Source organism: Pan paniscus, chromosome 10 (genome assembly GCF_029289425.2).
Source record: "Pan paniscus chromosome 10, NHGRI_mPanPan1-v2.0_pri, whole genome shotgun sequence".
NCBI lineage: Eukaryota > Metazoa > Chordata > Mammalia > Primates > Hominidae > Pan > Pan paniscus.
In genome coordinates, this window is record NC_073259.2 from 17,920,138 (window position 1) to 17,936,463 (window position 16,326).

The following is a 16,326-nucleotide window of genomic DNA, read 5'->3' on the forward strand; positions in this document are numbered from 1 at the left end:
AACATATAATTTACTTCTCTTGGGAATACATGTGAAGTGAAATTGCTGGCTGTATAGTAACTTTATGTTTAACTTTTTGAGAAACGGCCAAACTGCTCTTCAAAATGACTGTCCCATTTTATATGCTTACCAGCAATGCACAGGGGTTCCAGTTTCTTCACACCCTCACTAACATTTGTCATTGTCTGCCTTTTAATTTGAGCCATCCCAGTGGGTGTGAAGTTGTATTCTTTGTGCTTTTGATTGCACTTCTCTAATGTCCAGTGATGTTGAGAATCTTTTCCTGTGTTTACTGGCCGTTTGTATATCTTCTTTGGATAAATGGCTTCAGTTATAATTCCAAGGCCAGATTTTGCCCTAGGGACAGTACTGATTTATATAGTTAGGCTAACTGCTTCCTAATTGGGAGAATTGGTAGTTCTGAATTTCAGAAACATCTGAGAAGGGTGGATATTGAAGCTTTATATAAAATGTGTAGTAGTTTTCTTTTAATGTGATTATGATTTGGGAACTGTTTAGTTTTACTACCATGAAAAACAAAACTTCCAAGCATATTTTGCCATTCATTGTTAGAATAATATAAACATACATGTTTATAGCAGTGTTCTGTTTTCAGATCATCCTTACATATATTATCTCATTATAACCATTACAACACTGCCGTGAGGTAGGATGAATATTAGCCGTTATTATCCCCACTTTTAAAAAGTAGAAGCTGAGAGTCAGCTTGTGATTTGCCCAAGTTCACCAACTAGTAGGATTTAAATTCAGGCCTTCTGACTTACTTTGTTAATGGTAATGAATTATTAGTGATGTCAGGGATTTGAAGGGTGAGCTTACATTGCTAAAAATCAGCAATATGCCCATCTTCAAATAACAGATTGTTACTGACTTCAGAATGTATTATTTGAATAGCTGTAAAACAGGATGAATTGTTACTTTTCCATTTAGCCCCTTTAGCTACAAAGTACTTACAATAAAAGAGCAGAATTACATATCACTGCCTGCTCATTACATTTTGAACCCAGAAGGAAATCCACCCAAAGAAAAAACAAAGCTGGGAATGGATTTAGAACCCTAAAAAGAGGCAGCCTTTGGTTAGCTGACCTTGAACCATCCATCGTGCCTCCTCCTCCCAGCCTCCATATTCCTAAACTGACCTCCTTGGGGAACAGGAATTTAAATGTAGAACAAGTGCAGAGAAAGTGAGATATCTATTGAGATCAAATAAAAATTGACCTTGAGACTAACGTTAACTGACAGACACCACATTAAAAGCTAAACATTACCTTTAAAGGGTGGGAAAGATGAGTGACTTTTTAAATGCCGTCTTGAGCTGGGCACAGTGGCTTACGTCTGTAATCCTAGTACTTTGGGAGGCCGAGGAGGGCAGATCACCTGAGGTTAGGAGTTCGAGACCACCTGGCCTACATGGTGAAACGCTGTCTCTACTAAAAATATAAAAATTAGCCAGGCGTGGTGGCACACACCTGTAATCCCAGCTACTCGGGAGGCTGAGGCAGGAGAATTGCTTCAACCCAGGAGGTGGAGGTTGCAATGAGCTGAGATTGTGGCACTGCACTCCAGCCTGGGCAACAGAGTGAGACTCGGTCTTAAAAAAAAAAAAAAAAAAAAAAAAAGCAGTCTTGATTAAGTCCATATGCAGTCTTTTTTGTTTTTAACATTTCTTTTAAACTTAAGTATTTTGGGGATAGAAAAATAAGTCTATTGATCATATGGATGTGAATTTTGTTAACTGTGAAACACAGCTTACCTACTCATTTTTCTTTTGACCATGAGGGTTATTAAATTTGCTTTTGATCGTTTCATGCATATCTACATCTTAAGTTTTTAGAATTTAAAAGTTGTACACTATCTTTATGAAGTTCTTACTGTTATGTTGCACATCTTTTCTAACTTAAAATAAGCCCTTGTAGTATGTCACTAATTTGGAAAGTTTACCTTTACTTTGAAAAGAACTACATCAAGCATAGTGAGGCCAGGTGTGGTAGATCATGCCTGTAATCCCAAAACTTTGGGAGGCTGAGGGGGTGGATGGCTTGGGCCAGGAGTTTGGAGATCAGCCAGGGCATCATCTTGAGACCCCATCTCCACAAAAAATAAAAATTAGCCAGGCATGGTGGCATGTGCCTGTAGTCTCAGCTACTCAGGAAGCTGAGATGGGAGGATTGCTTGGACCCAGGAGTTCAAGGCTCCCGTGAGCTATGATCAGGCCACTGTACTCCAGCCTGGGCAACAGAGCGAGACCCTGTCTCCAAATAACAAACCACAGTGACATCTTTCATAGGATGACCCATCTGCCTCAAACCAGCATCAAAGCTTATTTTATCAGGAAAATTTATATAACAAAAGTTTTTGAAGCACCGTACTCTCTTGTTGGAGAGGATATCATTTATTAAAGCTTTTGGTTTTGCTTTCAAAATATTTTTTGAAAAATATACATGTACGCATGTACGCCTATGTATTTTTGTTTTTACCATATTGGATAGCATCAAACAGTGGTAATAGTTATTCTCATGGCTAAACATATAGATTAAAAACACATGGAAGGACTTGTAGGTAAATAATGATTTCAGTTATTACGTAGTGTGAAATGATTCTATCAGGAAACTGTGGGATGAGTAATGTGACTCTGCTGTAAGATTTTCAGTAGCAGAAGTACAGAACAAAAATAAAACATGTCAGCAAAAAACACAATGGTAAGTTGTCATCTGAGTGATTGTGTAAGCCTTGGAGATAGTTAATGTAACCGAGATGAGGCGTCCACATAAGCTCCTGCCTTCACAATAGATATGTTGTGTCTATTTGGATATCACAAAATGTCACTTGGTTTTTTATTCTGCTTTCATGTACTACATTTCTTATCTTGCTTTTTCATTCTTCATGTAAAAGAGGTTTCTAGACAGAGTTTCTGTTTCAGTTCACATACATTTTATCACTTATGGAGCTCCTTTTTCCTGGGAACTGTTCTAGGAGTTTTATACATTTTATCTCATTTAATTCTCATGTCAACCCTATGACGTAGGCATTGTCAATTTCACCAATTTTAGGGGACAGAGCAGCTGAGGGTCAGCAAGGTTAAGTAACTGGCTTAAGGTCATGAAGGTAATCAGTCATCTGCAGAAGCAAGATTTTGACTCAGTTCTGTCTGATGCTACTGTCGTTACCCATAAGCGATGTATATTTTAGTTAGAAAACTGGAATGTTTGGCCGGGCGCGGTGGCTCACGCCGGTAATCCCAGCACTTTGGGAGGCCGAGGCGGGCGGATCACGAGGTCAGGAGATCGAGACCATCCTGGCTAACACGGTGAAACCCCATCTCTACTAAAAATACAAAAAATTAGCCGGGCGAGGTGGTGGGCGCCTGTAGTCCCAGCCACGCGGGAGGCTGAGGCAGGAGAATGGCGTGAACCCCGGGGGGCGGAGCCTGCAGTGAGCCGAGATCGCACCACTGCACTCTGTAGAAGCTCTCTCCCCTCCCCACAAACTCTGAGTCACTCAGCTTGAGCTCAGGAATGATTTCAGATGTCTAAACAGGTCATTTGCAGGGTCTGGGTAGTCTACCCACAGCGGAGGTAAAAGCTCTGGCTCAATCTTGAACCATTGCAAATTTAAGCCAGTGGATCTGAAGGCAATTGAGTTCTGTTCTGCCACTCCAGCTCAGGCAGGACAGCTGCTTCCCTGAAACAGGGCCCTCTGGGGTTAGATGTGCAGCCTCAGTGGGCATCAGTGTCATGAATAGCCGCTCCTCATTTGGCAGCAGTAACTATCCAGAGACAAAGGATAGGATTCGGGATAATCGTGGTCATAAGCTAGAAGTCTCCAGAGTCCTTAGAGGAACTTGAAACTGAACAGAATTTTTTTCTTTCCACACTGTGTCAGGGCTTTGGCAAAGGAGTTCTGTTGTGACAATTGTCTGGGTAACATCTGCCTACTGTTTTTTTTGTTTGTTTGTTTTGTTTTTTTCCTGATCTGTAGTCCATCTTGCTTAACAGTGCCCAAGGGCACAAGCTTCACACTGTTAATAGTTTTACTCTTAACACCTCCTTGGCTCCTTTGTCCCAAGAAGGTGAGATCCCACTTCCAGGTGATCTCCTGCAGGACTTTTCCCTGAGCCTCTAACCCATTTCTAGCCCATATTTCCCCCTCAAGAACAATAATTCAGTAATGTTTTCAGTTCTCCTGAAACAATCCCAAATTTTGGATTTTTTCTTTATGTTGAATTATAAGAGTTATTGATATATTCTGGATGTAAGACTGTCATTTGATATATAGTGAAATTTTTTCTTTCTTTGTTTATTTTTGCCCATTATTTTCATAGGGAATAAAATATTATGAATATGTTCTCAGTCTACTGCTTGCCTTTTCATTTTATTTCTTTTCTTTTCTTTCCTTTTTTTTTTTTTTTCTTTTTTGAGACAGTCTCGCTCCATCACCCAGGCTGGAGGGCAGTGGTGCGATCTCAACTCACTGCAACTTCTGCCTTTTGGGTTCAAGAGATTCTCCTGGCTGGCCACGGTGGCTCACGCTTGTAATCCCAGCACTTTGGGAGGCCGAGGCAGGTGGATCATGTGGTCAGGAGCTTGAGACTATCCTGGCTAACACGGTGAAACCCCGTCTCTACTAAAAGTACAAAAAATTAGCTGGGCGTGGTAGCACACGCCTGTAATCCCAGCTACTCGGGAGGCTGAGGCAGGAGAATTGCTTGAACCTGGGAGGTGGAGGTTGCAGTGAGTCGAGATCGCGCCACTGCACTCTAGCCTGGGTGACAAAGCCAGACTCCGTCTCAAAAAAGAAGAAAAAAAAGAGAGAGATAGTCTCCTGCCTTAGCCTCCCAAGTAGCTGGGATTAACAGGCATGTGCCACCAGGCCCGGCTAATTTTGTATTTTTAGTAGAGACAGGGTTTCTTCATGTTGGTCAGGCTGGTCTCGAGCTCCTGACCTCAGGTGATCCACCTGCCTTGGCCTCCCAAACTTCTGGGATTGCAGGCATGAGCCACCGCACCCGGCCTTAATGGTATCTTTTTAAGAGAAGTTTTTAGTTTTGATGAAAATCAATTTAACCATTTTTATTTTATGGTTAACACTTTTTGAAACTTAGAAATCTTTGCATACCCCAAGGTAGCAATTTTTTTTTTTAAAGACAGGGTTTTGCTCTTGTTGCCCGGGCTGGAGTGCAATGGCATGATCTCGGCTCACTGCAACCTCCACCTTCCAGGTTCAAGTGATTCTCCTGCCTCAGCCTCCCAAGTAGGTGGGACTATAGGCATGCACCACCACCTCCAGCTAATGTTTTGTATTTAGTAGAGACGGGATTTCACCATGTTGGTCAGGCTGGTCTCAAACTGCTGACCTCAGATGATCCACCCATCTCAGCCTCCCAAAGTGCTGGGATTACAGGCGTGAGCCACTGAGTCCAGCCAAGGTAGCAAAGATTTTTCTCCTATATTTTCTTCTAGAAGTTTTATAGTTTTAGCTTCCATATTTAGGTCTGTGATCCATACCATATTAATTTCTTGTGTATGCACTGTGAGATGTAAGGCTCCAGGTTCATTCTTTCTCTTTGTGGATATCTAGATATTCTAGCACAAATTGTTGAAAAACTTTTTTCCCCCATTAAATTGCCTTGGGATCTTTGTAACAACAATAAAAAATCAATTAACAATATATTTTTAGATCATTTTTACACTGTCTTTTGTTTTATGGATCTGTGTGTCTCTGTGCCAGCACCACACTATCCTGATTACTGTAGCTTTATAGTAAGTCCTGAAATCAAGTACTGTAAGTCTTCAAACTATTCTTTCAATTATTTTGGCCATTCTATGTACTAAGAATCAGCTTACCAATTCCTATAAAACAATGCCTTCTAGACTTTTTACTTGGATTGCAAATGAACCTCTTAATCAATTTGGCAAGCATCAGCACCTTGACCGTGTTGAATCTGACAATCCATGAACATGATATACTTCATTTCTTGAGATCCCTTTTAATTTTTCAGAGCGATGTTTTGTAATATCAGTGTACAGATCTTATACGTATTTTGCTGAATTTTTCCCTAAGTATTTCATGTTGCCGACGCGGTTGTAAGTAGTATTCTTTTATTCCACTGTCCTGTCGTTCATTGTTATGTAGAAATACAATTGATTTCTGTATGCTGACCATGTATCTTGCAGCCTTGCTAACTTCACTTTAATAGTTTTTAGTAGATTTTTAAAGATTTTCTAAATGTATTATCATGTCATCTGCAGATAAAGACCCTTTTGCTTATTCCTTTCTAATTTCTTTGCCTTTTACTTAATTTATTGCATTGGCTACTGCATATAGTACAATGTTGAATAGAAGTGGTAAGAGTGTAGACATGCTTGCCTTGTTCCTAATCTTAGGGAGAAAAGTGTCTTTCACCAATAACTATATTGTTAGCTGGAAGTTTTTCATAGATGCACTTTATCAGGTTGAGGAAGTTTCCTTCTGTTCCTACTTTGCTGAAGATTTCCATAATAAATGCATGTTCAGTTTTTTGAGTGCTTTTTCTTATATTCATTGAGACAATCATAGATTTCTAGCCTCTATTCTGTTGAAATGGCAAGTTACTTTGATTGATTTTTCAGATGTCGAAAAAGTGTGTCTCCTTGACATAAGCATTGCTTGGTCATAATGTATTATCCTTTTTGTATATTTCTGGATTTTATTTGTTAATATTTTGAGTTCATGTACTGAGTGGACCAGCCAAGTAGGCAGATGGGCCCGCACCATCCATATAAGGTATTTGGAACAACTTTGAGCACATTCTACAGATGCCTAATAACCTTAGTGAGGCCTGCAGTTCTATGCTCAAATAACCTCCCCTTCTTTTTCACTTGTGCTTTGAAATGGACTGCCCCAGAGATGGTACATGAATCTGTAGGGCAAAGTTTGAAGTATGAGCTTGAGTAAATGATGAGTTCCTTGAAGACAAAGGCTTTATTGCATTCTTTTTTTTTTTTTTTTTTTTTTCCTGCAATAGGGCCTTGCTCTTTTTTTCCAGGCTGGAGTGTAGTGGTGTGATCACAGCTCACTGCAGCCTGGACCTCCTGAGATCAAGCAATTTTCTCACCTCAGCCTCTGGAGCAGGTGGGACTACAGGTGTGTTCCATCACACCTGGCTAATTTTTATTTTATTTTTTGTAGAGATGAGGACTCACTGTGTCGTCGTGGCTGCTCTTGAGTTCCTGGGCTCAAGTGGTCCTCCTACCTCAGCCTCCCAAAGTACTGAGATGACAAGCATGAACCACTGCGCCTGGCCAGCATTCGTATCTGTCAGTATAAGATTATATTAACTAGTGTTACAGAAACCCCAAATGATGGTGGCTTATACAAAATGAAAGTTTATTCGTCTCTCTCAGGCCTGGTCTACTCTTACACATAAACATCCTCATGGACCCAGGCTGCTTCTAGCTCATGATCTGCCAACTCAAAGATGTAACCTTCATTATTCTCATGGTCTACATGGGGTGCACCTGCATTTCAGCAGCAGCAGAGTGGAGGAGGGGACAGTGAAGAACAGAAGCAACAAAGAGTGCATGCCGGCTGCCTTTCCAGGAAGGTGCCTGGAAGCTGCCAGGAGAGACTTCTGCATGCAGACACCACTGATTATAACTTGGTCATGTGTCACGGCAAGGCAAGGGTTTTGAGGCAAGAGTTGTGGAGAATAAAGAGTTGTTCACTTTCTATTTGAAAATCAGCTAGCTTATTCATTTAATTTTTCTTAAGTTCCTGAAACAAAGTTATTTGCAATTTATATGTTTCTGGGCCTGAGTTTCCTGGAATAGTAAAGTCATGTTAACAGAAACAGTGGAAAAGAAAATTCATGTTAATGTACACGGTAAGCTGTGTGGGTGTAAGTAGTTTTGGTTCTCAATATCTATCCTAGGACCTCGCATAGTGCGTGGCACATGGCACGTGATGCTACTCAATAACTGTCTGGTGCCTGTGTGGTAATAGCTCACACTTACCCAGTGCTCACTGTGTGCTGGGCAGGATGATAATGTTCTCCTTGCAGAATCTCATTTAATCCTCAGGACAGTCTTTTAAGTGGCCACTCTTGTTATCCCCACTACCTTACAGATGAGGAAACCGAGGCTTACGTATATTTTCATTCATTTATTCAACAAATATTTATTCAGGACCTGCTATGTGCTGGGTACTGGAGATATAGCAGAGCTTAAAGCACACCAAATCCTTGCTCTCATGGAATCACCCTTCTGGGTAATTTTCTAAAATCACATAGATACTGGGTCGAGGGTAGCCCTTAAACCTAGGTGGTCTGACTCCAGAACCTGCAATCTTAACCGTTGTTTTATTGGTAGATGAATGGATTGATGAGTGTGGTAAACAAAAATTGTGACTATCCATTTCACAAACAGCTTCGTGATTGCCCTTTAGCTCCAGCTTGGGTGGTTAGATTGCCCTGTCTGAAGCTGGATTTATTTTATTTTATTTATTTATTTATTTTTGGAGATGGAGTCTCGCTCTGTCGCCCAGGCTGGAGTGCAGCGGTGCGATCTTGGCTCACTGCAACCTCTGCCTCCTGGGTTCAAGCGATTCTCCTGCCTCAGCCTCCCAAGTAGTTGGGACTATAGGCGCACACTGCCACGCCCGGCTAATTTTTTGTATTTTAATAGAGACGGAGTTTCGCCGTGTTGCCCAGGCTGGTCTCGAACTCCTGAGCTCAGGCAATCCGCCCTCCTCAGCCTCCCAAAGTTCTGGGATTACTGGTATGAGCCACCAGGCCTGGCCAAGCTGGGTCTTTTGAATGGCTATGGAGTGCTCAGTGAGGCAACCCTAGGTGATATCATAACACCTCTGTTTATCCAGAAGACAATTAGTATATATGTTATCTTGTTAGAATCCATGTGCCAAAAATAGAAATAGGAAAGGCAAATAAGGATATATCCCTAGATTGTCAAAATGGTGATTCAGAATTGCATGAGATACTGGTTTACTGCCTACAGTCACATCAAATGTGTTACAATGAGCATGTTTCTGGGGGTTCGTGGAGTAAAGGTAGGGATTATGGATCAAGGACAATGTTACCTCAAGAGCAAAGGTCAGAGACATCAAAAATAGGCATCAACAGTTTTACCATCCTTTTCCAGATAGTCCATTGTTGCTTGCACCAAGTTGAGACTTTCTTTGCAACAAAGAATGGGGGAAACATTTAAAAGGTAATAACTTTCCCTACATGTGATCTAGTCTTCTTTAATGCCATGCCACGTGCCAACAAAAGTCTCATAGAGCACCAGTGATACAGGGTCTTGCTCAGGAAATATGTGTAAAAGAGGGGAGCTGCTGGACTTCGGAGAGCTGGGGTCCAATGTAGGTTCTGTCACTGTGAGATCTTCAAAGTCACGCAAACTCAAGTTTCCTCTTGTGGTTTTTTTCTTCCATGGAGCATAATGGAAGTAAGACATGATGTCAGCACGCATGAACAACCTGTTGGAACTCAGTGTGCTCATTTCAGCATTAACAGAAAGTGCCTTTACAAAAGCTTTGGAGACATTAAACACGGGCCCCGGCTGGATGTGGAAACATGTAGGGAAGTACGTGCCATTTGACAAGTACCTGTGAAGATGGCTGTGAACAGTCTTCATCAGGTGTGAATCGGGGATGGATTGACTGCCAAGGACTTTAGACTTGATAAGTTAGAGCCTTGGAGACCATTTCAGATAGAAACTCTTCAAGCATCTATCTAGTCTGGTAGGGTTGCGGGGTGGAGGGCCAGGAATGCCCTGCCAAGTAAAATGTGATGCCCGAGAAGGTTCCCAATTCAGGATTCCACCTGGCTCCCACGAGCCCCACTGTCTCTCAGGTGTGTGGAGTGTTTCTCAGTGCTCATTGCAAGGCCACCCTGAAAAGGCCCAGCGGGTGACTGTCAGGACCACAGGACTCTCCTGGCTCACTACTTCCAAAGTGCTGAGCGCCAGACAGGGCTGCAGAGAACCCCGGAAGGTGTGCATTGTTTCCACATTATTTGGAGTTTCTCACTCCGATGTTTTCTTTTTTTCTCTTCTCCCCCTGCCCAACTAGCTGCTCCTCCTGCCCTGCAGGCACTCAAGCAAGAGGCCCGCCAGAGGACAGCAACACTGATGTGCTTCGGTCGCCTCCCGCCCCTCCTGCCCTCCCCACAGATGATAGCAAAAGGGAACTTATTTTTTCTTGGGGCTGGCTTTGGTCCCCCGTGTTTTCATGAGTTTGTTTTTGTGTCTCTCGAAGCCATTTTCAGAGGCTCTGTGGTACCGGGTGTTGAGCCCTTGTCCTGATGCAAGGTCGGGAAGGGGCGTGCTCCAGGAATAAACCAGAAGGAAGGGCTGGAGGAGCCTGGGAACCTTGGGATAGGAGTGTGGGCCTCAGTAGTTGAGCTGTTTTCTCCTGGCCTGGGAAAGAAACAAGGGGTGAGGGGGTGGAAGTGGGGTCCATGCTGAGGAAGGGGTGCAAGTGCCCAACACGATGGCGGTCTGTCTCCCTATTTTTATCTGGGTGATGGGTACTAAAGAGCCTCTGTAAGGGGAAGAGAAGAAGTCACGCAAGGGCAGCCCAGAGCCCGCAGTTTCTTTAATGGGGGAGAAGGGCACATGAGATAGTCCTCACAGTTTGACAAATGTGGTGTGTTGTAAGGACGGGAGCCTTGGTTGCATTTTTGGCCCTGGCAGGGAGAGCCTCCCTTCCATTGCAGTGTTCCCCGAGTGTCCGCCAAACTGCAGCCGTCCAGGGAAGAGAAGGATTGAGTGAAGAACATGCATTTTGGGGTTTGGGATTTTTGTTATTGTTGTTAGAAACAGGGTCTCACTGTGTCGCCCAGGCTGGAGTGCGGTGGCATGATCATGGCTCACTGCAGCTTCGACCTTCTGGACTCAAGCCATCCTCCCACCTCAGCCTCCCAAGTAGCTGGGATTACACGCACACACCACCACGCCCATCTGCTCCTAGTTTTTTTCTAGATAAGCAACCTGAGACACAAAGGATAAGTATTAGCAGCTCATACATGTGACAGAGCCAGATTCAGCCTTGGCCTGACTGATTTCCACATCCAGAATTCCCCTCATATAGGGAGATAGAAATCTCAGGATCTCAACAAGGTACAAATAACGCACATTCCCAGAACATAGAGCCGGGGACAATCCCCTCTCAGTTCTCTTCTAAAGGTGGTTCTGGCACAAGAGTTGATAAAGCTGTGTCCCTGAAGGGCTTTTTAGCCCTGGGTGCTTCCTGTAAAACTTGTCAGCTTCCACTGGACCTGCGGGACTGTGTCCCTCACAGGCTGGACACCCGGCCCTGCGGAGAGGACTTGATTAAACAAGGTATAATGTACTTCTCTTTCCCATCCGCAGATGGATCTGTCTGTAGAAACTCTGTTCAGCTTCATGCAGGAGCGCCAGAAAAGATACGCCAAGTATGCCGAGCAGATCCAGAAAGTGAACGAGATGTCCGCCATCCTCCGCCGCATACAGATGGGCATCGACCAGACCGTGCCCCTGCTGGACAGGCTCAACAGCATGCTGCCCGAGGGCGAGCGGCTGGAGCCCTTCAGCATGAAGCCCGACCGCGAGCTCAGGCTGTAGCTGCCGCCCGGCCTGCCTGGGGCTGGGAGCCCCAGACACCGACACCCTGAGGACGTGTGGAGCCAAGGTCATCTCATCTGACCAGGTCTGGAGGCTGGCGGGAGGCTCCCTGAAAGTGGGTGCGAAGGAGTCCGGCTGGCGTGAAAATCTGACTTTGCCCAGCTCTTTTCCTTGATGCAGTTTCCCGGTGTGGAAGGAACCTAACCAGTTCTCGGTGATAACTGAAGCTGGAACATGTGAATTATTAGGAATTCTTTGAAGAACTCTGCATTGAGAATTATTTTTATTTAGTTTTTTTTTTTTTTTTAATTGAGAGTATATAGTCCAGTCCAGGTACCGGAATAAAAATATGGAGACAAGGGGAAAATATTTTACGAAGCTCTGTGTTCTCAGCGCCCTCATGAACTTTTTAGTAGGCTGTCTGGTTTATGTGTGGTCAACTTGAAAAACTAATTGAATCTAGGTCTCTGTGTTGTTCCTGTTTCTACCCTGACTGTTTCCGTCACACCAAGCCCTTATCTGGGGCACGTCTTCCTGCCCAGGTGGAACACTGGCATTTTGTTGACTGTCAGGTTAGGTGTCCCTTAGTCGTCATCAGAAGCTGAAGCCTTCCTTTCCACACCCTCATCAGATTCATCTCCACTGATAACCGGTTTCCTTGATGTAGACATAGTTTAGCTTTCTTTGACTGCAGAGATGTCTCATTCCACAGACATTTCTTGAACCCATTTGATGTGTCCGATATTGTGCCAGGGATACAAATATGGCCGTATAGCCTCAGGCCTTCATTTCTGAAAAGAAAAAAGCTCAAAAAGCTGCTGAATTTCTCTGGGAGTTTAGGAAAGGAAGTTATTTGAGTAACAACAAAAGTGCTTAGTGTCGTACTTTACACATCATAGGTGTTCTAATGGAAGCAAGGACTGGAGAAGCAAAGAGTGGAATGTGGGGAGCAGACCTAGGCAGACACCTTGAGACTAAAAGCCAGAGCTGAAGGGAGTCGCTGGGGCCAGGATGGCATGCAGGCCTGTACCCTGTTCCCTAAGTTCCTGCAAGCGTCGGGAGGTGTGTTTTCAGATACCAGAAAGAGCCTTCAGTAGATTCACAAGATTAAAATTGATCTGCTTAATTTAATGTATCTCGGCTAAACTTGATCTGATTCTAATCTTGGTTTGAGACAGGGTCTTGTGCGGTTGCGCAGGCTGGAGTGCAGTGGTGCAGTCATAGCGCACTGCCGCCTCACACTCCCGGGCTCCGGGGATCCTCACGCCTCAGACTCCTGAGTAGCTGGGATTACAGGTGTGTGCCACCAAATCCAGCTAATTAAAAAAAAATTAATTAATTTTACATTTTCCAATTCGAAAGAATAATACAATGAATATTCATATTTCTTTCACCTAGATTGACAAAAAGTGGTATATTTAAGACATCACCATCATTGTATTTCTTCTGGAGTATACAGAACCCGGTTCTGAACACAGGGATATGTTTGTAGCTTCGAGGAATGAAGGGCTGTTTACAGAGCTACAAAAATAGCTTAGGTGCCATTATCCTCACTGCACTTAATACAGGTGACACATGAAAGCACAGAGTGGGTGGCAGTTCAAGCCTGCGAGGGCCGAGCCTTTCCACTGCTGCAGCTGTTAGTGGCTGGCACAGGGCAGGATGGCAGACCCAGCGCAGCACAAACAAACCGCGCAGTCAGCCAGCTCTCCAGCCAACTGTGTCTACTTCTGAAGTAGAAGTTAGACAAAACATGGGGTTCACTTAGATTGGGGTCCTGAGTAGGTGATAGGCTACTTATTACTGGGTGGAAGCAGAGAAGTATGGCAGAAGAACAATAGGCAAATTCAATACTCCCGGAAAGAATTCTAGTTAGTTTAATATTTTGATGGCATGTTGTGGTTTCTGCAGTGTCGTGAACTTGGCTAAACTGAACTGTGTTCCCAGAATTCCCTTCCTTGTTTGTTTCTCTGGTGAGGGTTGGCCACGAGAGAGATTTGCATGAGGTTTGGAAGTGGAAGTAGAGCAACAGCCATGCGTATTCACTGGAAGTGGATGTAGGTCAGGCCCTGTTCCATCACGTGCACGTTACCATGGATCTCCTGCACTTGTGGTGTGGGCAGCCGCTGGGCCCACGGCTCCTCCCACTCCCGCAGAACTCTGCCTTTGGCTTTTCCAAACCCTGGGCCGGGTATGAGAACCAGCTTCTTGGTCTGCAGCCACAAGCATGAAGGTTTGGGGATGAGAGACCAGCACGGGCTCTGATGAGAGACAGGTCCAGGTCCCAGCTTGTGGCTTGCAGGTCTCAGTTGTACTTGCTCTCCCTCACCTTCCTTTCCAACCGCCTGGCCTGTGGTCTGGTGAAGAAGAAACAGCCGAACCGAGACTTTTACCAGCCCCTTTAATTGCTCAAATCGCTTTCACAATCCTCTCTTTCTACATCATTCCTAGTGGTTCTTTTCTGATGGAACCTCTGACTGGTAACATGGCGTTACCAGTCCTTTCCCTCTCATGTTTTGCTATTTCCTGATGGAACCTGTGAGTCTGAGTGAGTTGTATTTCAAGAAGCAGTTATGCTGGATCTCTTTGTTGGTTAATACCCCATGACCTATCTGGCCGTTATGGGATATTTCAGGGATAGGAGTTGTGAAAGAGCCCTTGGCTGGACGTTTCTAGCCTTAATCTTTGGCAAGCCATTTCATTTCCCCAGCCTCAGTTTCCGCCTTCCTACAGCGTGAGCAGGTCTGGGTGGGCTCTCAAGGCCCTTTCAGCTCTAAGATTCCAAGTCTGTGATCCCGATACATCTTGACTACAGTGAGCGTGTTTACCTGTTGTCTCTGAGCAATGGCCCTGGGTCTTGGTAGTGACTTTAAATTCCGAGCTCCCAAGGTGCAGCTGCTTTTCTTCCTTTTAATTATAAATTAGCTGTTCATTGGCTGCTTCTTTCTAGAGCCTGTTTTGCTTATCTTGCAATCTGTTCATTTCTGTTGATGAACACAGTCAAATAGGCCTCTATGTGCAGTCTCCTGGTTTCCCTGATCAAAGTGGAAGGTTGGTAGAAACTGGCCTTCACTCCTTGTATTAGGGTATATATAAATTTATAATAAATGGGCCAGGCGCGGTGGCTCACGCCTGTAATCCCAGCACTTTGGGAGGCCGAGGTGGGCAGATGACGAGGTCAGGAGATCGAGACCATCCTGGCTAACATGGTGAAATCCCGTCTCTACTAAAAATACAAAAAATTAGCCAGGCGTGGTGGCGGGCACCTGTAGTCCCAGCTACTTGGGAGGCTGAGGCAGGAGAATGGCGTGAACCTGGGAGGCAGAGGTTGCAGTGAGCCGAGATCGTGCCACTGCACTCCAGCCTGGGCGACAGAGTGAGATGCCATCTCAAAAAAAAAACAGAAACAAACAAATATATATATAAAATGAACTGTGGAGTTAAGAGCAAGTGATAGTATAGCCTCTACAGATTTCATGTCTTTGTTTCCCTCAAAGTTTTATTCTTAGTAACGCTATATATGGTTTTATAGACCACATATATATAGTCTCCTGTGTCTTAGATGATAACGTCCTTAAAATATGAAATATATTTTGAACCTAGATACCTACCCAGTATTCTCTGCACAGAGTAAACATTTCATTAAATGAGTTTCAAGGACTCCATACCCTGATATAGGAGTACATTCAAGAAATGAGTTTAGGCCGGGTGCGGTGGCTCACGCCTGTAATCCCAGCACTTTGGGAGGCCGAGATGAGTGGATCACCTGAGGTCAGGAGTTCCAGACCAGCCTGACCAACATGGTGAAACCCCATCTCTACTAAAAAAAAATACAGAAATTACCCGGGCATGGTGGCTGGTGCCTGTAATCCCCGCTACTTGGGAGGCCAAGGCGGGAGAATCGCTTGAACCTGGGAGGCGGAGGTTGCAGTGAGCCAAGATCGTGCCATTGCACTCCGGCCTGGGTAACAAGAGTGAAACTCCGTTTAGAAATGAGTTTAGTCTGGGAGAATCTGCTTTTTGAGTAAAAAAGTTTGATTTTATGTATGTGTGCGTCTGTATATGTTTCTGTATCCTGAGTATTTCTTTGCGGCTTCTTCAGTTATGAAAGAGGTTGGTACTGTTACCCTTACGTTATAGGTATTACAAACTCAGTTTTACAAAGTTACATAAACTAATGGCCCTGGGGCGAATGACATGTGCCACTTTTGTGTTGATTTGTAGAACTTACTTAGCTTTGGCATTTCCCCTAGTAATTCCCAAGGCAAAACCAGGAATTGTCAGAGACGTGACCAAACGTGTATTAAAATTCTAGTGCAATTGGGAACTTGGTCTTCCTGATTTGTTTATACTTCAGCCAAACCCAGATATATAGTGCTCAGCAGAAATTATTCAAAATGTTGATACTCAAGATTGAAGGATGGATTAGGGAGAAATGAAAACTTTTCTTCTCGTGGACTTTTTAGGTATGAAATTTAATCATGAGGGTAGTTTTGCTTTTCTTTCCCTGACCTTTCGCTTCATTCCTTTGTTAAGAACTATATAGTGCCTCTGAGGAGGTGGCATTATTGTTCACTAACTTACCATAAATCAGGGGTCTCCAAACCCCAGGCCACAGACTGGTACCCATCTGTGGCGTGTGAGGAAGTGTGCTGCACAGCAGGAGGTGAGCGGCGGATGAGCAGGTGAAGCTTCACGTGTTGTTGTT

At 44.1% G+C, this 16,326-nt stretch overlaps 1 protein-coding gene across 8 annotated transcripts in view; it reads left to right on the forward strand.

The window, feature by feature from the left end:
- BORCS5 (BLOC-1 related complex subunit 5) overlaps nucleotides 1-16,326 on the forward strand; it is a 127,403-nt gene that overhangs the window by 96,849 nt on the left and 14,228 nt on the right. For 3 of the 8 annotated variants that reach the window (XM_063593366.1, XM_063593362.1, XM_063593363.1), the window contains exon 4: nucleotides 11,388-11,703. The exons of 1 other annotated variant lie outside the window; for it this stretch is intronic. In XM_063593366.1, the coding sequence (XP_063449436.1) occupies nucleotides 11,388-11,618 (231 nt within the window). In that variant the 3' untranslated portion in view covers nucleotides 11,619-11,703. Of the gene's footprint in view, nucleotides 1-11,387; nucleotides 12,681-12,796; nucleotides 12,915-16,326 lie in introns of those variants that run through there. 4 more of the 8 variants (XM_063593365.1, XM_063593361.1, XM_063593364.1 and 1 more) reach the window with 3 other exon arrangements.